The sequence below is a fragment of the Sus scrofa genome, chromosome 1 (assembly GCF_054392235.1).
Source record: "Sus scrofa isolate SSC_HxYL_T2T_F1_AM1 chromosome 1, Sscrofa_HxYL_maternal_Yorkshire_Landrace_v2.0, whole genome shotgun sequence".
In the NCBI taxonomy this organism is placed as follows: domain Eukaryota; kingdom Metazoa; phylum Chordata; class Mammalia; order Artiodactyla; family Suidae; genus Sus; species Sus scrofa.
The window spans coordinates 45319910-45343521 of NC_139383.1; the positions used below are offsets into that span (position 1 = coordinate 45319910).

General features: G+C 40.1%; 1 protein-coding gene across 1 annotated transcript in view; it reads right to left on the reverse strand.

Moving 5' to 3' along the window:
* The window catches only part of EYS (EGF-like photoreceptor maintenance factor), a 1392725-nt gene that overhangs the window by 11538 nt on the left and 1357575 nt on the right, over nt 1–23612 (reverse strand). The window contains exon 39 of the mRNA XM_084958241.1: nt 21268–21440. Within this exon, the coding sequence (XP_084814367.1) occupies nt 21268–21440 (173 nt within the window). The remainder of the gene's footprint in view (nt 1–21267; nt 21441–23612) is intronic.

The window sequence follows — 23612 nt, forward strand, 5'->3', positions numbered from 1 at the left end:
TTTGCCAGTCTACTGAGATCACTATAGGAATTGGAAGGATGGTTGTGATCCTCAGTGCTGTCTTAGCTTACTCCCTCTTCTTTCTGCTGGTGATCTCTCACTAGTTAGTTCCACAGGCTCAAAAGCTATATCATAACTCCCAGAAAATTTCTATCTGTTTAAACCAACTCTCTGGACTCAATCTCATATAGCCACTTTCTCATGGATAACTTATCTCGGCTGTATCAGTCATGTCAGACCTAACCTGTTTGAAGTTGTGCTGCTGAAAAATATTCCTCTGCCAGCCTTCCAAGGATTAGCAAATGGATTCATCATCCATTCAGGGCTCCATATGGAAAACTGGTGGTCATCTTAACCAAATCCTCTCCAACATTTCGTCTACCTTTGCTAGGGTAATGCATCAGTAGATCTTGTAGATTCTGTCTGGATGATGTCTTTATATCTGTCTACAACTTTGCATTTCCATTGCCACCATCCAGATTGAGGTCACTGTCATCTCCTGATCAGACCTTTTTCTTTCAGAAAAAGAAAACAGAGTAGCTGGTTAGTGAGATGGAAATACAAGCAGTATTTTAGTTTTATAAGAAATTGCCATGCATTCCCAATTGATCTTTTACTTCTCTTAACCCCTTTAATTCACTTCACATAGCTGCCAGAGGAATCTTTTAAAAATAGGAATCCAGGAGTTCCCATCGTGGTGCAATGGTTAACGAATCTGACTAGGAACCATGAGGTCACGAGTTCGATCCCTGGCCTTGCTCAGTGGGTTAAGGATCTGGCATTGTCGTGAGCTGTGGTATGGGTCACAGATGTGGCTCGGATCCCGCGTTGCTGTGGCTCTGGCGTAGGCTGTCAGCTACAGCTCTGATTAGACCCCCAGCCTGGGAACCTCCATGTGCTGCAGGAGCAGCCCTAGAAAAGGCAAAAAGATAACATAAATAAATTAATTAATTAATAAAAAAATAAAAATAAAAATAGGAATCCATCTCCCTGTTTATACTCTTTGGAGTTTTTACTTGGAATAAAATGCAGGTTCTTAACCATGGCTCTGAGCTTTCACATGGTTTGGTTTCCTGTTAAATCCCCGACATCATCCCCAGCAGTCACCTGGGCCACAGCAAGAGCAACTCAGGACCTTTAACCCATTGCACCATAAGAGAACTCCAAGATCTATTTTTAAAGGAGTGTGCTGTTTTGAAACTATGCATAGTTGGTGATATCTTTTATTGTTGAATTATGATGATTTTGTACATTAAACTTTCATAGCTCAAGTCGAGAACTAGGAGTTCTGATGCCTTTTAGATGTGAGTGGGCCTGCCTGTGGAGACAGGTAGAAGCCATAAATAGCACTCAGAAGAACTCTGATTCAGAAAAGGAATATCTCTCAGCACTAAATTAGTCATAAACATTTCCTCTCTTGTTCACTTCAAGGCAGATTTTAGGAAAAGTCTAAGTTTTTCCAGTGACATAAAGATGTTCTGACAATGAATCATTTTTGGAGATTTTACTAATCAGGGCAGGTTAATTAAGAGGAATACACCAACAGCTCTCTCCTCGGATAACCGATAAAGAACTGAGGTTCTGGCCAACAGCCTCAGGGATGATCATTGTGAGGGGCAGTTTCAGAAGGCAGAGTTTCCTGAAATAAATAGTAGCTAAAAATTCAGGCGATTTCCAAATTACACATGTTTCACTCTTGACCATCGCTGTTATGTCCTTATTTATTGTAATTAAGATCCCTAAAGAAATCACTAATATTTATCCCTAAAGAAATCACTAATATTTATATTTACCACTTTTTAACAACTGAGGCAACTGAGGCCAATGTATTCTGGTGAAAAAGAAAACAGACTAGCTGGTTAGTGAGGTGGAAATAGAAGCAGTATTTTAGTTTTATATGAAATTGCAAAACTATCTCCTAGAGTGTCTATCATTTTACATTCTTACCCTCATGCATGAGAGACCTCCTTTCTCCACATTCTCACTAACATTTGGTATTTCCACTAGTTTTTTTTTTTTTTAACCTTTAGTTTCTCTGGTAGGTTTATAATGACATTTTTTTTTTGGCCACACCCACAGCATGCAGGAGTTCCCAGGCCAGGGATAGAGCCCAGCCATAGCAGTGACAACACCGAATCCTTAACTGCTAGGCTACCAAGAAACTCCCTAGGGACATTTTATTGTCCATAAACTCTTTTCAGAGTTGTGGGTATACATGACACCTATTGTTTTCAGTTTTGAGGCCTCAGCTGAAACTCTTAAACAACAGGAAAAATAAGAGACTGAGAAGTTTCCTGGATTACTTATCTCAAAGAAAGAGGCAAAGAAATTTACCTGATAACTGAACTTCCAAGTTGGCAGATGGAAGAGCAGGACAGATTTTGTGGGCTTAGTGATATCTGCTATTTGAATTGGTCTGCTAGTTCTATGCCTTTTTGTGTCCCAAGTTATATATACCCAACTTTAGCATGGAAGTGGAGTAGGCTGCAATTAAAAAGACTAGAAGAGACACTTTTACTAAAGATACTGGAAGACATTGCGGTTTGAAGAAGTAGGGATTGAATGCTTTTGAAACCAAGCATAGAATAAAAAGGATGAGATCACACTTCTGCAGAAAAGCCCACGTTGAGCCCCATCTAGCGGCGATGGGGAGGTCCCCATAGGAGGGCTATCTGGAGCCGATGGGAGCTGCTGGCTGCAGTCTGAGGCAGCACTGGTTGGGGAGGAGTGGCATGAACAGCCTATAGTGTTAGGAGGCAGCAACCTTTGTCAACACAGCATCATTTTCTCATTTTAGGTTTTGAAAGCGGTAAAGTGCATGCACCAAAGCAGGAAATATGAAAATACCTGGATTACAAATATGTTTCAGTAGCTTCTTTCTTCTTTTTCATTATATATAGTTTTCTTATATCCATACTCTGTATCTTTGCTTAGGTTCAAGTGTACTTTAATTCATCTGTTGAGCTATCTTTGAGCTACCACGGACCTGGGTGTACATCCTCATTTTTTATATCACGTTCAGTGTTAAAAGGAAAACAGGACCACATTTCTTCTTTGGTCTTGCTGTTCTAATGGGCGTGAGAGTGGGTGGGTGAATTACAGGCTGAGCACTGGGATTACTGTTCCCATTGGCAGTTCCCTATCACAGCACTCCTAACTCTTCGCTAGTTTGTAATGCTCTATGTTCATACCAGTCAGAGGGTTTCTTTAAAATAAATCTATTAGCTGACTTCAGTTTCCTAAAGTATGGTAGTAGACTAGATGATAACATGGTTAACCCTATTCCCATCATGAAAATAACTAGAAATGTTGGAGAAATTATTTTAAAACGTCTTTTTAAATAAATTGATGAACTGGAAAGAAAGAACACTCAGAGGCAAAACAAACAAAAACAAAACAAACAAAAAAAGGGAAATATAGCTAGATAAATCAATATGATGATAAAGGCAGACTTTGCCTTGAAAGGTTTTGCCAAACCTGATAAACCCAGCTTTAGGGTTCAACTGTTCAAGGAAAAAATAAATTATATTATAAACTAGAAGCTACAGTTATCAAAAAGATAACCAAAGATTCTAATGGACAACTTTATAGCAATAAATTTGAAGATTTAAGAAACACTGGTGAATTCTTAAATATAGATTATAAAAACTGATTTAAGAAGAAATTTTTAAAAACCCATGGAAATGCTTATAAGAATTAAAGCAATTAAATCATCAAAGTTTTTCCTCCAGGCCAGTATGATTAACTTAGCAAATTCTACCAATTATTTAAAGAACAATAATTATCATCTTACACAAACTCTTCCATACACACACACACACACACACACACACGTATATAAGGAGATAATACTCCATGATTCATATTTTGATAATATCCTAAGTTTGATATAAAACCCTGTGAAGGACAGTATGAAAAAAGAAAATTATGGAACAATCTCTCTTGTACACATAGGTATTAAAATTCTAAACAGAATAATATCAAACAATCCGACTCCATGTGTAAAAAAGATATGTCATTATAGACACTATTATATATAACATATATAGGTAACAAGGACCTACTGTATAGCACAGGGAAGTCTACTCATTACTGTGTAATCGCCTATATGTGAAAAGAATCTGAAAAGGAATGGGTATGTATACCTGATTTACTTTGCTGTACACCTAAAATTAACACAACTTTGTAAGCCAACTATATTCTAATAAAATTTTTAAAAACAATAGGTCATAACCAACTTGAGTTTATCTCAGAGTTGCAAATTTAATTTATCATTAGGAAATCAACCAACATAATGGACCACATATATATATATTTTTTGTCTTTTCTTTCTTTTTTTTTTTTTTTTTTTTTTTTGTCTTTTTGCCATTTCTTGAGCCCATCCCGCGGCATATGGAGGTTCCTAGGCTAGGGGTTGAATCGGAGCTGTAGCTGACAGCCTACGCCAGAGCCACAGCAACGAGGGATCCGAGCTGCGTCTGCAACCTACACCACAGCTCACGGCAATGCCAGATCCTTGACCCACTGAGCAAGGCCAGGAATCGAACCCGCAACCTCATGGTTCCTAGTCGGATTCGTTAACCACTGTGCCACAATGGGAACTCCGTAATGGACCATATTAAGGAGAAAAATCTTTATCTAGGTTGATCCAGGAGTATTTGATTAAATTCAACATCCAATTAATGATGAAAACTTTAAATTAGGACTAAAATTTTGTTTCCTAATAAAGGGAGTTTACCAAATACTTACAGCAAAGAGTTATCATAATTAATACTGAGATATTAAAAGCATTCTCTTTAAGATGAAGATGTCTGCTGACATTTATCACTTTTTATAGAAAAAAAGTCTTCTGATAATATATCAAAACTAGGAGTTCCCGTTGTGGCTCAGTGGTTAACGAATCCGACAAGGAACCATGAGGTTTCAGGTTGGATCCCTGGCCTTGCTCAGCAGATCAAGGATCCGGCGTTGCCATGAGCTGTGGTGTAGGTTGCAGACGAGGCTCAGATCCCACGTTGCTGTGGCTCTGGCATAGGCCGGCGGCAACAACTCCAATTCGACCCCTGGCCTGGGAACCTCCATATGTTGCAGGAGCAGCCCTAGAAATGGCAAAAATACAAAAAAAAAATTCAAAACTAATAAGATAAAACTAGATTATATTGGAGTTCCCTGGTGGCCTAGTTGTTAAGGAGACGGGATTGTCACTGCTGTGGCAAGGATTACTGCTATAGTGAGGGTTCAATCCCTGGCCTGGCACTTCCAAAGGTGTAGCCAAAAAAATCCTAGATTACTTTATAAAACTCAATATGAAAAAGTTAATTATCATTCCATAGATCAGTAAGAAGATGTAATTAAACATGTATAAATCTTACAAAATTTATGTATGATTTTTGGGAAAAAACAGTAAAACTGAGTAAAATTAAAAACTTATGTAGGAGTTCCCACTGTGGAGCAGTGGAAACAATCTGACTAGGAACCATGAGGTTGCGGATTTGATCCCTGGCCTTGCTCAGCAAGTTAAGGATCTGGAGTTGCCATGAGCTGTGGTGTAGATCACAGACACAGCTTGTATCTGGCATTGCTGTGGCTGTGGTGTAGGCTGGCAGCTGTAGCTCTGATTCGACCCCTAGTTTGAGAATCTCCACATGCCTCGGGCGTGGTTCAAAAAGCAAACAAACAAACAAACAAACAAACAAACAAAATCCCTATGTAAACAGAGACATATTTATGGATCAGAAGGTATAGCACTGTGCCCACAGGAATGCAGCAGATACACAGATGGTATTGGGAATTGTGAATTAGCAAGGAATCAGAATTTCTTTCAATAGCACAGGGAAGATTGGAAAGCATGCTGCCACTAAAAATAACTGCATAAGTATCTGATAGGGTCAAAAGAAAAAAACCAACCAATTAGTAAAATTTTCCCAGATTTACAAAGTGGTCAGTTTGATGTAATAATTTTCCTCCAAGTGTGAGCATGGAAACATCAGGATAGGCAGTGGTAGTAGTTACCAAGTTAAATCCCTAACCCAATTCTATTCCAAACTTGGACCCTAACTGAATTGACTTTTCCAGTTTTCAACTGTCAGCTTCTTATGCACATAACCACCTGTGTGCCAAACAGACTCATATATAAATTATCTCGTCCCAACACTGTACCTGTGTGGATTTGCTCTTCTTTATAAAGATTTTCTTTACCTTGCTAAAGTTCTGCCTTCCTTCAAGGCACAGCTCAAGTGTGAGCCTTTCACCTGGTGCATTGCCCCAAGCCTCCTGTTTTGCTCCGCCTTGCCTCAGGCCACCCTTGGGCCCCTGCCTGCTCTGCTGGCTTTAGAACGAGTTCCTTGACTGTCCCATCCTCCATTTCCTTACTTGTAAAACAGAGGGTTAGTAGATTTTACCTCTGTGTTCTGAGGATTGGAATCACATACCGCTTTGGAAAGTGTAGTTTATTATCACTTCCCATGACCCCACTTTTTCCCTTGCTTCCCAGCCACCCAACGGGATGTCCTGCTGCCCTGGCCCTCTGGCCTACATGGGCACCTCAGCCCTGCATGTTGGGGACTGAGCTCCTCCCTTGTGCCCACATACTGACATCCTTTCATGCCCACCAGAGGGGAAGCACCTTCCCTGATTTGAGGGCTGAAAATAGGCTCAGTGGGACACAGCAGGAGGTTCCGTGGATGATGTATCCTGCTTGGGAGTTTGCCTAAGAGCAATGTGGAGTGATACAGCTTCAGGGGCAAGAGCCAGGGACACCACGCAGCCATTCTGCTTGCGTTCTAAATCTAACCATCCATCCCCTGAAAGTAAATGGTTGCAAGGAAAGTTGTGGAGATTTCTCTCCTGAGAAGATGTTTATGTCTTTATTCAGAGTTGGGATAGTGTTATCCCAATTCTGTGATTTTTGTACAAATCCAAGAGGAAGCTACATCTAAGAGTACTTTTAGTTAACTTTAAGTTTGCAGAATGTGGTCACTTTGATCTTTTTAAAATTTATGTTACTGAAATCTCAAAATTGGAATGGAAATCTAATACAAGACATAACTCACTTGCTAACCCTGGTGTCTGCATGTGGCCCTCGGGGGCCTGTCCTTCTGTTCCAACTGACTTTGTTTCCAGTGTCTCTTTAGGTTCTTCTCTGTGTGGTTCAGCACCAGATCATCTCTAAGTGATTCTCTGTTATGGCCATGATCCACCAAGGCTTATGTAAAGGACTCCATAATTGAAACTCGAGAAATTCAAAGGATGATTTCTCTGAAGAGATCATAAAACATTTCAGGATATGTAGTCTTGGCTTTTATTTATTTATTTATTTAATCTTTTACTTATTTCCTTTGCAAGATAGTCTTGTCTGATAATCTTCTGGTCTTTATTATTGGGATATGGTAGTATGGTAATCATTAAGGCTGCTTATTTAACATTTCAATTTTCCTCTCCTTTCCAGCAAATGAAAAGATTAAGGTTTCCTACCTTTTATTTTATTTAAAATTTTTTTGGTTTTTAGGGCCACACCTTCGGCATATGGAGGTACCCAGGCTGGGGGTCTAATCGGAGCTACACTACAGCCACAACGACACCACATACAAGCTGAGTCTGCAACCTACACCACAGCTCTCGGCAATGCCGGATCCTTAACCCACTGATAGAGACCAGGGATCAAACCTTTGTTCTCATAGATGCTAATCAGATTCATTTCCTCTGAGCCACAACAGGAACTCCATCTTGTACGGGGGGGTGGGGGAGGGCTTTTTTTTTTTTTTTTTTTTTCAATTTTATGGCTGCACCCGCAGCATATGGAAGTTCCTGGGTCAGGGATTGAATCTGAGCCTTGATTGCAGGCCCTGCAACCGTGGTGGGCCACTGTGCCAGGCCAGGAATCAAACCCACACTTCCACAGTGACCCGAGCCACTGTAGCAAGATTCTTAACCCACTGTGCCACAGCAGGAACTCTGATTTCCTGCCTCTTTTAAAGTTAGAAGTGACCTTGTGATTTGCTCTGGCCAATGAAATGTGAGCAGAAGTGACGTGTTTCACATCTGTCGGAACTAGGGCATGATTAGCTATATTACATTTTCTTAGAGTCAGTGATTATGGTAAAAACATCATCAGCTTAAGAAACAGCTTCTGTCCACCTGAGTCCTTGAGTAACTCATCTGAGAAAGCCACCTTGCTGACATAGTCCATGAGCAAGAAATAAACTTTTGTTTGTTAAGTCACTGAGACGATGGGATTGTTTGCTATTGCTGCATAACCTAGCCTAACATCATTGATACAGGAGTTTACAAAGATCAGCAGAAAAAAATAGTCTTAAGTTTCATCTAATACATGTAGTCATTTTGTTTTTAATGAAAATTGTTCATGTTCAGGCAAAGTTATGCTTACAAATTTATGTTTACAAAATTTATCTCTAAGAGTGTCTTTCTAGAGTGGTAGTTCTAATCTCCTATTGATCAGAGGTAGAATCTACTTTTTTTTTTTTTTTTGGTTTTTTAGGGCCACACCCATAGCATTTGGAGTTTCCAAGGCTTGGGGTTGAATCAGAGCTGTAGCTGCCAGCCTACACCACAGCTCACAGCAACGCAGGATCTGAGCCGAGTCTGCAATCTACACCACAGCCACCTACACCACAGCTCATAGCAATGTCGGATCCTTAACCCACTGAGCAAGGCCAGGGATGGAACCTGCATCCTCATAGATGCTAGTCAGGTTCGTTAACCAATGTGCCACAGTGGGAACTCCAAGTTGTCACATTTCTTTAATGTCATTCAACCTGGAACATTTCCAGTCTTCATTATCTTTCAGAACACTGACACTTTTGAAAGATCTTTTCCTTCCTCTGTTTTTTGAGAAGAATTTTCACCATTTTGGGTTTGACTGATATTTCCTCTTCAGCAGAGTCAGGTTATGCATTCTTGGTGAGAGGCTTCACAGACAATGATGTGTTCTTCTCAGGCATCACACATTTGTATCCATTTGTCCCTTGATGGTGAAAGGAATTTTGATCACCTTGGTCAAGGTGCTGACTGATTTTTTTCCATTGTATGATATTTCATTGTATAATTATGGCTTTTTTTCTCCTTCTTTGCAATTCATATTCAGTTTGCAGGGAGATACGTTAAGACTGTGTGTATCTACTATTCACCAAAACTATCCCCTAGATTTAACAACTGCATATGTTGTTAACTTAGTGTCCCCATAGAGGAAGGAGAGCTTGTAGCTTCCTAGTTGCCATCTTGCTGACCCACAACTCTGCTTTTAAAGCACAAATTTTCTTAAAACCTAAAATTCTACAAGAGTCCCCTTCAGCATTAAAAATTGTGTCATCTCCCTACCCTGATTATTTTAGCACACCTCTTTAATCACTTTAATGGAACAAGTCCCACTGACTTGTTTCTAAAATAAATACTCTTAAAAAAAAACCTTAATAGTCTGCTAACTTATATAGGTAATAAGTAGTATTATTTTTTGTTTTGTCAATACGTTCTTTTGTATCACGTTTTATTAGATTCCGCATTTAGTGATTTCATGATATTTGTCTTTGTCTGACATTTCATTTAGTATGATAGTTTCTAGGTCTATCCATGTTGCTGCAAATGGCATTATTTCACTCTTTTTATGGCCAAGTAACATTCCATTGTATGTATGTACCACATCTTCTTTATCCAATCCTCTGTGTGGGAGGGTTCCCTTTTCTCCACACCTTCTCCAGCATTTACTGTTTTTAGACTTTCCTTTTGGGCTGCACCCACAGCATGTTGAAGTGTCTGTGCCAGGGATTGAACCTGCACCACAGCAGCAACCACAGCCACTGCCAGATCCTTAACCCACTGTGCCACAAGGGAACTCCCAATTTATGGACTTTCTGAAGATGGCCATTCTGACTGGTGTGAGGTGATAATCTCACTGCAGTTTTGATTAGCATTTCTCTAATAATTAGTGATGATGAGCACATTTTCATGTGTTTTTTTGGCCATCTGTATGTCTTCTTTGAAGAAATATGTTTAGATCTTCTGATCTTTAAAAAAAAATTTTATTGTAGTTGATTTACAATGTTCTGTCAACTTCTGCTGTTCAGCACAGTGACCCAGTTATACATCTATATGCATTCTTATTCTCACATTACCCTCCATCATGTTACGTCACCAGTGATTAGATATAGTTCCCTGTGTTATACAGTAGGATCTCATTGCTTAAAAGAACTTTTTTTTTTTTTTTTTTTCGTTTTTGGCTGCCCTGTGGCACATGGAAGTTCTCGGGCTAGGGGTCAGGTCTGATCCATAGTCATGACCTAAGCTGCAGGTGTGGCAACACTGGATCCTTAACCCACTGTGCTGGGCCAGGGATCGAACCTGTGTCCCAGCACTCCCAACATGCCACCGATCCTCGTTGCTACACACAGCAACTCTAGATCTTCTGATCATTTTTTGATTAGGTTTTTCTTTTTTATAAAGCCATATGAGATGTTTATTTGTCTTGAATATCAATCTGATGTCAGTCACTTTGCAAAGTTTTTCTTCCATTCTGTGGGTGGTCTTCTCATTTTTTCAAAATGGGTTTCCTTTGCTGTATAAAGCTTTTAAGTTTAATTAGGTCCCATGAGTATTATTTTTTAAAAAACAAATATTTGGTCATTTTGAAAAGTTTATGTCTATTCTACACTGATAATAATAGTTTGAATTTTTTTTACATCTTTTATATAATAAAAACTTGTATTTTTAAAATAAGAGGTTTAAGATATTTTAGTTTAAGAACTGATTGAAAACTAATCCATATTTTATAGATGGAGAATGACAAGCAGTTCCCTGGTCTCATCAGGTTAAGGATCCGGCATTGTCACTGCTGTGGCATGAGTTTGACCCCTAGCCCCAGAACTTCTGCATGCTGTGGGTGCAGCCACAAAGAAAAGAAAAGAAAATGATGGAGATAGCTATGTGAACATGGCCTGCAGTTAGCACAAGTGTGACCTCACATTCCTTTCCCTCCTCTGTACAAGGGGCTCATGTTATGGCATGCTTATTATGCGCCAGGTAGGGTGCTGCCTCTGGTGTCACTGACCCCTCATTGTAATCTTTATGGCAGTGGTTTGGACTCTTAGGCAATTCTGCTGCTCAGACCACAGGGGGCTTTCTTGACCATTTGCCTTTTCTATTCCTTGGTCACTAGAAGAGCATGGTATAGGAAGGTCTGCTTTTCTCTTTTTCTGAAGATAAATTATATAGATGTTAGCAAAGGAAGGGATGAAGTAATGAAAGAGAGAATCTCTCAGTTCTTCAAATTAGAGAGTAAAGTTTGTGACACAAGGCTATGCTCTATAGCACAGGGAACTCTATCCAGTCTCTTGGGATTGACCGTATTGGAAAAGAATATCAAAAAGAATGTAACGTATGTATAACTGAGTCCCTTTGCTGTACAGCAGAAATTGGCACCACATTGTGAATCAATTATAATTATAAAAATTAAAAAAAAAGAAAGTAAAGTTAGTGGTTGGATTTCATCTCTGTCAGTCATCTCAGATTCAAAGAAGGTGGGCAGACCTGCCTCAGGGGAAAAGGCAACCAAATCTTGTCTGTGGAAACTGATTACAAACAACTTTTTTTTTTTTTTTTTGGTCTGCATTCCTGAGATGGTGGACGCGGCTCAATACATAAAACATTTCAAGGGGAAAACCTTAGCCGTAGAGAGATAAAATTACCTAATGTTATTTTGAATAAAAAAATAAAAAGGACTTTTTTGAAGGAAAACCTCTCAATCTATTTCTTTGAGTTTTTTTTAACTCAATGAATTTTATTATTTATATAGTTGTACAAACATCATCATGTCTCTTAGAATTTTTAATACTAACTGGTGTTAGAGTTTTAACGCTAACAGTTTTTTCACTCACTATCTTATAAAAAGTAGTAATTATTGGAATTCCCATTGTGGCTCAGTGGTAATGAACCTGACTAGTATCTCTGAGGATGCAAGTTTGAGTTCGATCCTGTGCCTCGCTCAGTGGGTTAAGGATCTGGTGTTGCTGTGTGCTGTGGTGTGGGTTGCAGACAAGGCTCGGATCCCGCCTTGCTGTAGCTGTGGTGTAGACTAGAGGCTACAGCTCCAATTTGACCTCTAACTTGGGGACTACCATATGCCACAGGTGCGGCACTAAAAAAGCAAAAAAAAAAGCAGTAATTATTAATTTAGGACTTGACAAAGAGAATGGACTCTCCCCAGACTTCAGCCAAAACTTCCCCTAAGAGATTTTATTTTATTTTATTTTTTCGGTCTTTTCTAGGGCCTCACCCACGGCAAATGGAGGTTCCCAGGCTAGGGATCTAATTGGAGCTATAGCCACTGGCCTATACCACAGCCACAGCAACGCAGGATCCTAGCCACATCTTTGACTTACACCACAGCTCACGGCAATGCCAGATCCTTAACCCACTAAGCAAGGCCAGGGATCGAACCTGCACCCTCATGATTCCTAATCAGATTCATTAACCACTGAGCCACGACAGGAACTCCCCCCTAAGAGATTTTAAAATACACTCTTTTCAGAGTTCCCAATATGGCACAAACTTACAACAGCTCAGGCCACTGCAGAGGTGTGGGTTCAATCCTCCACCTGGCACAGCGGGTTATAATGATCCAGTGCAGGTCTCAGCTGTGGCTTGGATTTAATCCCTGGCCCAGGAATCTCCACATGCCTCCAGTGCAGCCATATAAAAGTAAAATAACATAAAATAAAATACAGCCTTTTCACATGAGAAGCCTGACTTTCAAGAAAGTTAAGTTCCTTCCTCAAAATCCAAGGTTAGGAAATGGCAATTGGGTCTGTTTCTTTCTACTAGGTCTCTAGTAGAGTCTACTCCTTTAGATACTCGAAAAGCTTAATGTTCATATAAACCTTAGAATTTTATATATAACACACTTACTGAGTTTCAATTATTTAGCAGGTTGTATTGAAGAGCACAAGAAGAAGAAAAAATAATTAAAATGTGTGTTCCTGGGAATCATAATAGCTAGTGCCTATTTTTTTTTAACTTCTTATAAGTATTATAAAATTGTAGAGGTAGATTATCTATTACATATGTAACCACATCCCTATTAATTATTATGATGGGATTGAAAGTGGGGACATAAATAAAGACAAGTTCATTTTTTTTTTCTATGAAGAAAGCTTGCACATCATCTGCTGTATTTTGCATGGTTAAATGCACCTGAAAATGAGCATCTGGAAAAGGCAGACAGTAATGATCCCTGAAGTTGCCCTCTTCAGTGCTATGGACACGTTCCTCTATTATTAGGAAAACCAAGACTTGGCAGGAAAGCATCTCTCATGTTGGGAAGGCGTGGAGAATTGAACTTCTTCATTAGCTTGAATTAATTTCAATGAAACTAGGGACACGTGGACTATAAAGTAGGGTGTTAAGAGACCGGGTAGCTTAGCTTGAACATCTGCCCATGTCACTCAAAATGCCGGCAAGAGAGTGGTTTCTTTACCTTTGAGAATGAGAGAAATGAGTGGAAGGAAAACTGCACTATGGATGGAAAGAACATGGGAAAAAATGGAAGCATTTTCAATATTTCCTAGGCTGAAAGTTAAAAACACACACATTATGGAATCTCACTTGGCCAAATGACAATACACGACAGCCAGAATTTAGTTAATATAAAACTATTTCAAGAAAAAAGCAATTTACCCATAATGTGAGGTTAAATGTATATTTGAAAATCATAAATTCTAACAGGAAAGAAAAGAGCACATGGTTAAGGTCAGAGAGTATGAGAAAAGAAATTGGACATATTCTCTGTCTCACAAAATATTTTGTAAAGCCAGAATTCTGCTGGAGTAGAACAAGGACTATTCTGGATTGCAAACATACTCTACCTCAATCTAACTCATTATGATTTCTTTTTAAATTAAGACCAACAATCCTTGAGAAATATCCAACCCAGATGTTATTGCTTGCTGACAACCCTCCTTCATCTTCAGTTTAATTTTTTTTTTTTTTTTTTAGGGTCACACCCACAGCATATGAAGCTTCCAGGCTAGGGGTTGAATCTGAGCTGTAGCTGCCAGCAACACGAGGTCCAAGCCGCATCTTCGACCTACACCACAGTACATGGCAACGCTGGATCCTTAACCCACTGAGCAAGGCCGGGGATCAAACCCACGTCCTCATGGATGCTGGTCAGGTTCATTAACTACTGAGCCACGTTGGGAACACCCTTCAGTTTAATTTTTAAAGCTGGTTTAGGGCCCTTGGGTGTTTAAAAAAACCACACATCTGAGCTCATTCCAATGTGAATTTCTACACTTGTGGAGCTGGGCTCAGATATTTTGAATCACTTTTGGTGGCTGTGACACTTAAAGCCATTGGATTCATTGGAGTGGTTTGTTGATACTTTACTTACCGAGGGGCAATACCTCACTGGAATTCCCATGAATTTTGGGATGGGGCCTTAGTGAAAAGAAAGGATGCCAACCAGGAATTTTCCTCCTCTTGTCTTTAAATGGATTTTTCTTTCTGTCAGCTACAGGTGAACATTTTAAGAGATTTGAAAGATAACTTTTCCCCCATTAGCCAGACATCTAAGAATAAGGGAAAGATGAAATCAGATCCTACTACTTCAATTATAATGCTGGTATAGAAAATTTCTCCCAGCTAGCCTCTTTGGAGATGTAGACAAATCCTTTAAAATACTTAAGGCTATTTGAAATACTGGAACAAGCACATTTTATTAACCAATTTTGCATATCCTAGACCACACAAGTTTTCACTTATTTCACATGACTGTTAGTTTTTACACATTGAGTATGAGATAAAGGCAATACCGTTTCATGGAAACACACTGGATTGACAGTGTGAAGACAAATTCTCTGCCTGCTCTTTCATAATTTCGATTTTTACCCCTTTCAAGGTAAAAGAGCTGGGATTAAGTAAGTTTTAAGGCTCTTTTCAACCTTCACCTTTCATGAGTTATTTGAACACCAATTTTTGTTTTCAGGCTTTTTAATGATTATATTGCCCCTTTATTGGTTTTTTGTTTTGTTTTGTTTTTTTAGGGCTATACCCACGCCACATGGAGGTTCTCAGGCTAGGGGTCTAATCGGAGCTACAGCTGCCGGCCTATATCACAGCCATAGCAACACGGGATCAGAGCTGTGTCTGTGACCTACACCACAGCTCATGGCAACGCCAGATCCTTAACCCACTGAGCGAGGCAGGGATCAAACCCACAACCTGATAGTTACTAGTTGGATTCATTTCTGCTGAGCCACAGTGGGAACTTATTAGGCTTTCTTAGACACCTGGAGTATGAGAGTTATGGATAAATATGTTACCTGTACACAGGTTCCTTTACTTAAGGAATGGCTGTTATGAGGGACTGCTAAAATCTAGAAATAGAGGGCTTTGAATTTGACAATCTACTCTGCTTATTTTTGTTAAGTAACTAGTAAGGACCTACCAATAATTGAATTGAGAGACAGGAGACTTGATTCTGAGATTCTGACACCTCATTTAATTTCCCTGAGGATTTGTTTCCAGATTTATAAATTGATACTGTTGGACCTCAAGATGATTGGTAATGTCCTATGATTCTATAACTTGGAACTCTTTATACCAACATGTATATTTAATTCATAATATAATTGATTTATTTTATTTTATTAAGAATGTTTGTCTGAGTTCTGAATTTTGAGAGCAAAGAGATACAATAATACACGATATTTTATAGCACTTGACCTAATAAAGAGTTTTGCATGCCTTACATCATATGAATTCTCTCAGGTAGGCAAAACCACACATTATATTAGTGAGAGTTCTGCCAGTAAATAGCACACACCTATCAGGTAATTTGAAAAGAATGGAATAAAAGAAGTATTTACAAAGGTGTGGGCAGGGTTTATGGAAACTATAGGAAATAGACTTAGTCTCAATGGGGAGCAATTTCCACACCTAGTCCTGAAGGTGAAGAAAGTGAGGGCTTTGATGGAACAAAATTTAGATTTTCCAGCAGGACAAGAAAAAATTAAACATAAACTTCTCTGTGTTTGTCTGGACTCCCTCCCTCCCTAACATGCAGTGTTAACCAAAGCTCCTCAAAGAAAGGAGGTCTTGTCCTACTGCCAAGGTCAATTTTTTCCTTTCTTCTGAGGCCAGCTGTGTGACTTCTTGAAAGGACAGCGTTCTTTTCCAGCTCTGTAGGGAGTCATGGTAACTCCCTGCCTGCTCTGTACTTGGTTACCTGGACTGTGTGTCCTTGGTGAACCTTATGTAAAGTATGAGTACGTCATTTTAATGGATGATCCTTTGTCCTGAAAACATCTATGACTGTACCTTCCACTTCTAACAGGAGGAACAGTTCTCAGAGCTTTCAGAGAACTTGCTTCCCAGGTTTAAAATCCTCAGCTTGGTTCAAATAAGATGCCCCTTTTTCTTAACTTGATAGTTATTTGAATTTTTGTCAACAGCTTCCTGGCAGAAGCTGGTTCCTTGGGTGACAGTAAATTTTGTTTTGACCTAGTGGTGAGGAAACCAGGAGAATAAATACCCTATCTTACTCTCCTCCTGTCTTCTCATTACCCACTGGTAACTTCTATTGGCCAAGCTCACCTGAAGTCCACTGGGGAGCTAGAGTGGGGGTGGAAGCAGGGTAGGATGGGGAAGTGTGGGTGAATGGAAAACAGTTACTTAATGTTGCCATTTTACAAATAGTGAAATTGAGGCTCAGAGACAAATGAGGCAGCAGAAACTGAATTGCTAGTTACTTGTAGCATTGGGACAGAAATTCAAGTTATTGGATTCATGCTTATAATCTTCTTCACAGGCTTCCTATTTTCTCAGCATGAAATTAAAATTCTTTATTATATTTTCCAAGGCTCTGCATGGTCTGGCTTCTGCTTGCCTTTCCATATTCATCTTATAAGACCAAGTCCTCCTCTGGGAATACTGGTTGCATTTCTCTCCCTCAAACACGGAGCATCATCTTCTGATTTCCAGGTTTAGCCTCTGCCCAGAGGGCTCACCCCCTTGCTGTCACCTGTCGGGGAGTCTCACTATGTGACAGCTCAGATGTCATTACTCACAGAGGCCTTTCCTGATTGTCCCAATTCAAATGTATTCTTCTAGGGACTTTGCATCTCCTCTGTTGACTTCTTTTTCGGCATTAACTCAATCTGTGCTTTTCCTCATTGACTGGCCTCCTTCTTCCAGAATATACCTTCCATGGAGGCAGGGCACCTGCCTGTCTTGCTCAGGCAGTCTTCCCAACACTTCATCTGGAACTAGTGAACAATCTTAACGAATTAGTGAATAATTCATACTGCCAAGCATTTCGCCAAGGGAGGAGAAAAGAACAAAGAATGCTGATTCGAAGCAGTATTTTGAGGGAGGCACTCTTTCACCATCCCTGCCCCTGACAACCTCATCAAGTTTGACAATCAATTGCGTTTTGGTTTCTTGTCATTGTTCTTGGGGATGGGCCTTATTTACAATAAAGACGATTCTAAAACTAGGTTGATATGAGAGCTGTTAAGTCGGGTTCTTATACTGTCAAACTCATTTCCTTTCTTAGACCTTTAAGTTTCTTGGAATGGGGAAATAGAAGAGGCAGAACGGGAAAAGATGACATGTAAATTAGGGATTTGTAAGTTTAAGGATATTGGTATTGGATTTCTTGGAAATTTATATACCAGTTTATAACTACAATAAAGGTGAACTGAAGCCCAGGTCTTTTTTTATCATTATAGGTGCCCATGACTTGACCAGCTGAGTGGAAATTATGACTGCATGTCACAGACAGCTACAGTTATGCTGCAATTGAGAACAAGTTCTCTGGGAATAAGAAAAATGCAGCTATTGACAAGACCCAGGAGCATACTGCTGCCTGGTTTCAGTGGCCTGGTTGCTATCTGTACTGTTTTTGTTTTTTAAATTGAATTTTAGTATTGTAGTTACTGTGATGGAAAATGGCAAAGCCAAGGGGTTAATGGAGATAAAGAAAACAAGGCCTTTTAGACATAAAGTTTAGTTTCGTCATCTCTGACCAAACTCTTTCTTCATTATTTTGACTTTACCACAAATACAGTTTATAGTTCTTAAAATCAAGCTTCCATAAAAATTACTATAGAAACATAAGGTTCCACTGAGAATCTAAAACTCTATAGTCCCACCTGCCACATAATACTTTTTTTCCATTAAAAAACTGCATTTATGATATAATTTTCTACAACTTTTGAAAAAGTGAGAAGCTCTTATTTTATAGCATAACAGGGTATATCTTTGGCCAATTTTTGTTCAGAATTCTATAAGGCTTATGCATTTTTGCTGGCCCATTTTATTGAACTTTCTAGATTCTCTTTCTGTGAAATAATTTCATTACTGCCTCTCTCTCTCCATCTCTGCCATCTCTCTATAAAATCTATTTATATAGATACTAATATATATTTACATACATATACACACCCAAACAAACTTTAGGTTAATCACCGAGGCTTTCATCAAATTTGAGCTTTTAAGCTGCAAAAATCTGGTTTGCCTTCTTGTTACAATCACTAGCCCTTATGTTAACTTGTCCTATTATTTCTTTCAGGGTCTGATAGCTATTCCCTTGGGAGTAATAGAAGTGCACCATCTTGATAAAGTGTTGAGTATTTCACTATTCACTAAAGTCAAGAATTATTTCTTGAAAACAATCACAGTTTGTTTTTATTATTTTAAAATTGTTAAGTAAAATGTACAGCAGACACTTTTGCTCTGCACTATATAAAGAGTGCTAGAGACCCCTCAACAGCAGACAAAAACAGGCATGGGTACTGCCCTCAGTTCTGTGAGGGGGCAGGGAGAGAAGTACAGTCTCATTTGAAATCTGGAGGACAAAGAAATGTTAGCTGGATGTTAAGGGGAAGATGAGAGCATTTCAGGTAGAGGAAAGAGTATGTGTAAAATCCCTACTCCAGGAAAGAACATAGCCTATTTCAAGAACCAAGAAGGGCCATTTTTCAAGAGCACGATTTGGATCTAAAGTTGTTATGAAAGAGACTGATTCTCATAAGCCAGGCACAAAACTCCATTTCATCATCTCCTAGCCATACCTTATGACCCAATTAAGCATTTCTTTCACTAAATTGCTAGTATTCTAACCCTCCAATGTCTTCCGTTTATCAATGCTTTTGACTTTGGGAGGAGAGTTAAACGCAGACAGAATCTCAGAGAACACAGGATTAAAAAAATATGCATTTAAGTACTGGATAAAGTGATCCAAGGAAGATTAAACTTCAACATGTCTGAATGTGATATCACAATGAAACCCCCAATTATGCCACCATGTCTGTAACACAGTTGGTCATTGGCTCCTGTACTTCTTCTACCACAGCCTGTGTTGCTGACCAAGGGGAGGAGAGCCTAGGGCTTTATCTTCTGGATGGAGGGTGAGGTGGGATGGAGAAACAGTAGATTATCCAGTCTCAGAAAGCCAGGAGAAAAATACCCCTGTATTTTTTCTGGCTCAGATTTCCCAGATTCCTTAACCACAAGTTTCCTGAATTCCCTGCCACTCCCTCCTGGGAGTCCCTACCAGCCCTGTGACCCAGTGCCTTCCCTGTTGATGTTGAAGCGGGGGGAGGATACACTAGCTGCCTGGGGACTGTAAACAGAAGCCAGAGGAGGACAGTGTGGATCATGAGGCTGGCGCCTCATCGCCGGGCTAGGCACATTCACCCAGGCCATCCCATTGGCCTCACAGCAGTACAACTGTGCCAGTCACAGAAGAATGTAAGCTGATGAGACCTAGAAAATCGAAAACTCCTTATTGGAGTTCCCTTTTGGCACAGTGGGTTAAGGACCCAGTGTTGTCACTGCAGTGGCTCAGGTCACTGCTGTGGCCCAGGTTTGATCCCTGGCCCGGGAATTTCTGCATGCCATGAGTGTGAAAAAAAATTTTTTTTGAATAAATCACCAAACTCTTTATTGTTCCATTGGACTTGGGACCATCTCACCACCCACATTTCTCTTCTTTTCCACTGCAGCTGATGTGTCTGCTCTGTGATACTCTTTTGTTTGTTTGTTTGTTTTTGGCCACACCCATAGCATGTGGAAGTTCCTGGGCCAGGGATCAAACCTGTGCTACAGTTGTGACCTGCACCAGAGCTGCAGCAATGCTGGATCCTTAACCCACAGAGCAAGGCCAGGGATCAAACCTGCATCTTCATGGATCCTATTTGTATTTGTTAACTGCTGAGGCACAAACAGAATTCCTGAAGGCAGATTCTTAACCCACTGAGCCACATCGAGAACTCTTATGATCCTCTTGAAGGTTTTTGTCAAGTGGAAGGTATGGAGGGAGAAGCTGAAAGATTGAGACTTATTCTTGAACTGGGTTATGAACTAAAACTCACTTGTTTGGATTGCATGCAGCACAAAACACCTAGACCATCTAGGCTCAATGTCTAGTTGGGATTAGAATTAGTATATCAAAGCAATTCTAAAAATAAAGCAGGGAGTTCCCGTCGTGGCGCAGTGGTTAACGAATACGACTAGGAACCATGAGGTTGCGGGTTCGGTCTCTGCCCTTGCTCAGTGGGTTAACGATCCGGCGTTGCCGTGAGCTGTGGTGTAGGTTGCAGACGTGGCTCAGATCCCGCATTGCTGTGGCTCTGGCGTAGGCCGGTGGCTACAGCTCCGATTGGACCCCTAGCCTGGGAACCTCCATATGCCGCGGGAGCGGCCCAAGAAATAGCAACAACAACAACACAACAACAACAAAAAAAGACAAAAGACAAAAATAAATAAATAAATAAATAAATAAATAAAAATAAAGCAGTACTTTTGTAGTACTGAATTTTAGTCCTATCCTATCTGTGAAATATAATGTCAAATATACTCAGGAGAGGAGTTCTCGTGGCGCAGTGGTTAACGAATCCGACTAGGAACCATGAGGTTGTGGGTTTGATCCCTGGCCTTGCTCAGTGGGTTGAGGATCCAGCGTTGCTGTGAACTGTGGTGTAGGTTGCAGACGCGGCCCGGATCCCGTGTTGCTGTGGCTCTGGTGTAGGCCGGTGGCTACGGCTCCAATTAGACCCCTAGCCTGGGAGTCTCCATATACCACGGGAAGCAGCCCTAGAAATGGCAAAAAGACCAAAAAAAAAAAAAAAATACACACACACACCCACACCCAGGAGAGAGGGGAGTGGACTCTTTTGTTATTACATGTATTTCCTTTTACTTCCCCAAATAGAAACGAACTCTGTATAGTTTGCGGACAAGTTTGTTGAGCCTTACCTTGTTCACAGTAGACTCCAGTAGTTCCCAGAGGACAGTGGCAGGCATATCCATGAGGCAACGAGACACAAGTTGCCCCTTTGCTGCAGTGGGGTGGAGGGTCATGCTCAGGGTCACAGGTGGAAACTGTCTCTGTGCAGAAGGCTCCTTTCCAGCCCCTAGGACAGTTACAGCTGTAGGATGAGAAAGAAGGCAGCATGCTTTGAGCACCTGAGCAGAGATGGATATGCACTTGTATATCACCCTGATATTAACTTGGTACGTGTGACTGAGATGCCGAGAGAGGAAAGCTCTCGGATACGAAAGTGAATTGTGAACCAAACTGCCAAGATTCACGATGTCAAAGCAAAGAGCTTTACACAGCATTTGTAGCCTCCACGCCAAGGATTTTAAAAAGTTCAGTGGGTGGAAATTGAAAGAACATCTTATGAGAATTATTTCTTTGGACAAAACAGCTTTTGGAAAACCCTGTCCCTACCCCACCCCACCACCGAGGGGGAAGGCTGTGAACTTCGTTGCTGCCTCCTACCCTAAGCCTAGAGAAAAGAAGTTCAGCTTCCATGTGTTCCTGACACTGGGAGACACACAAGCCCGGCTCCCTGGGGTGCAGAAGGAGCTGCAAACCCGTTGGAGGGGTGAGGCACTCTGATGGTAGTGAGTCCAGGAGGGGGTGTGGCACTCTGAGTTGGGATTGGCTTGGGGACATACAAAACAGATCTTGCCCAGAGGGTATCCTGGTATCTGGAGAGACCTTAGCAGCAAGAGGCAGTCAATTTATGGCTGGAGCAGAATCTGAGGTGTCAAGGGCAATACCCAGTTTGAAGAGAGACCTTGTCTTGGATTAGAGACTGATATTGGGAGGAGCCCAGGAGGGTCTCTGGTGGACCTATAAAATGCAGGGCACCTGGGAGTTCCCTGGTGGCTCAGTGAGTTAAGCCTTCTGTGTTGTCACTGCTGTGGCTCATGTCATTGCTGTGGCACAGGTTGATCTGTGTCTGGGAACTTCCACATGCCTCAGGCATGAGTATGGCCAAAAAAAACAAAAAAACAAAAAAAAAAAGTGGGGGGCCTACTTAAATTTAAATGCCAGATAAACAATAAATAATTTTTTAATATAAGTATGTTCCATTCAATATTTGAATTTCAGATAAGAAATATTTGAGATATACTAAAACAATATTTGTTGTTTATCTGGAATTCAAATTTATCCAGGTGTCATTTTTTTTTTTTTCCCGTAAAGTTGGCAATCCTACAATAAGGACCCATGGGAGAGGGTTAGCTTTAAATCCCTGCCAGGCCCAGAGAACACTAAGCTGTCAGGTAAACAATGTGAGTCAAGGAGAACATTCTAGAATGTGGAGTGGGTGCAGAATCAGAAACCTCTGGACCAGGAAAGGCAGCAGCAGCAGATCACACCTCCTGAGACCTTCCATTCATGTGACAAGCCCTGGCTGGGTTTAGGGCAATAGCACTGAAGAGAGAAGTGTTGTTAGTATTTTGAAGTGGACCCTTTGAATTAGTGGTTGAGAGTATATTTCCAAATTCCAGTCTATTAAACAAGCTGAAAGAGAAAATTCAGTGGACCTCCCCTTGTTTTTTTATGTTTGTGTTTTATGGCCACACCTGCATCATACAGAAGTTCAGTCTATGCCAGAGCCACAGCAACACCAGATCCGAGCTGCATTTATATAGTTTCCACTTCAGGTAACGATATTCTGAAGGTATACATTTTATTTATTTATTTTGGCTGAGGCATGTGGAAATTCACTGGCCAGGGACTAAACCCATGCCACAGCTGTAATCAGAGCCATAGCAGTGACAATGCTGCATCCTTAACCCACTGAGCCACAAGGGAACTCCTGAAAGTATACATTTTATATTTTGTTCTGATTTGAATATTTTCACTTGGAAATATCATTTGGTATATGTAATCTCTCACACTTTCACAAATAGAACTCCTTATCAATAAATATTTTTTAGAAGAAATAAAACTTGGTAATAAAAAAAATAAAGCACTTGGAATTGTGCACAGAAGGGGTGCTCCAAAAAAAAAAAAAAAAAGGAAATAAAACTTGGGATATTTAGAAAGATGTTTCTATATTCATTAACTCCTTCAACTTCATTGATGGTTTAATATTATTTCATTGAATTAATGACATACTTTATTTTCACAGTCACTTGTAAGCTGGTATATGTTTTTATTTTTCACTTTCTACAAACAATACTGTGATAAAACTGTCATAACTGAATCTTTCTGCATATCCATGATCACTTTCTCAAGAAAATTCAAATATTATCATGACTTCTAGGCTTTGGATACATATTCCAACCTGCCCTCCATAATA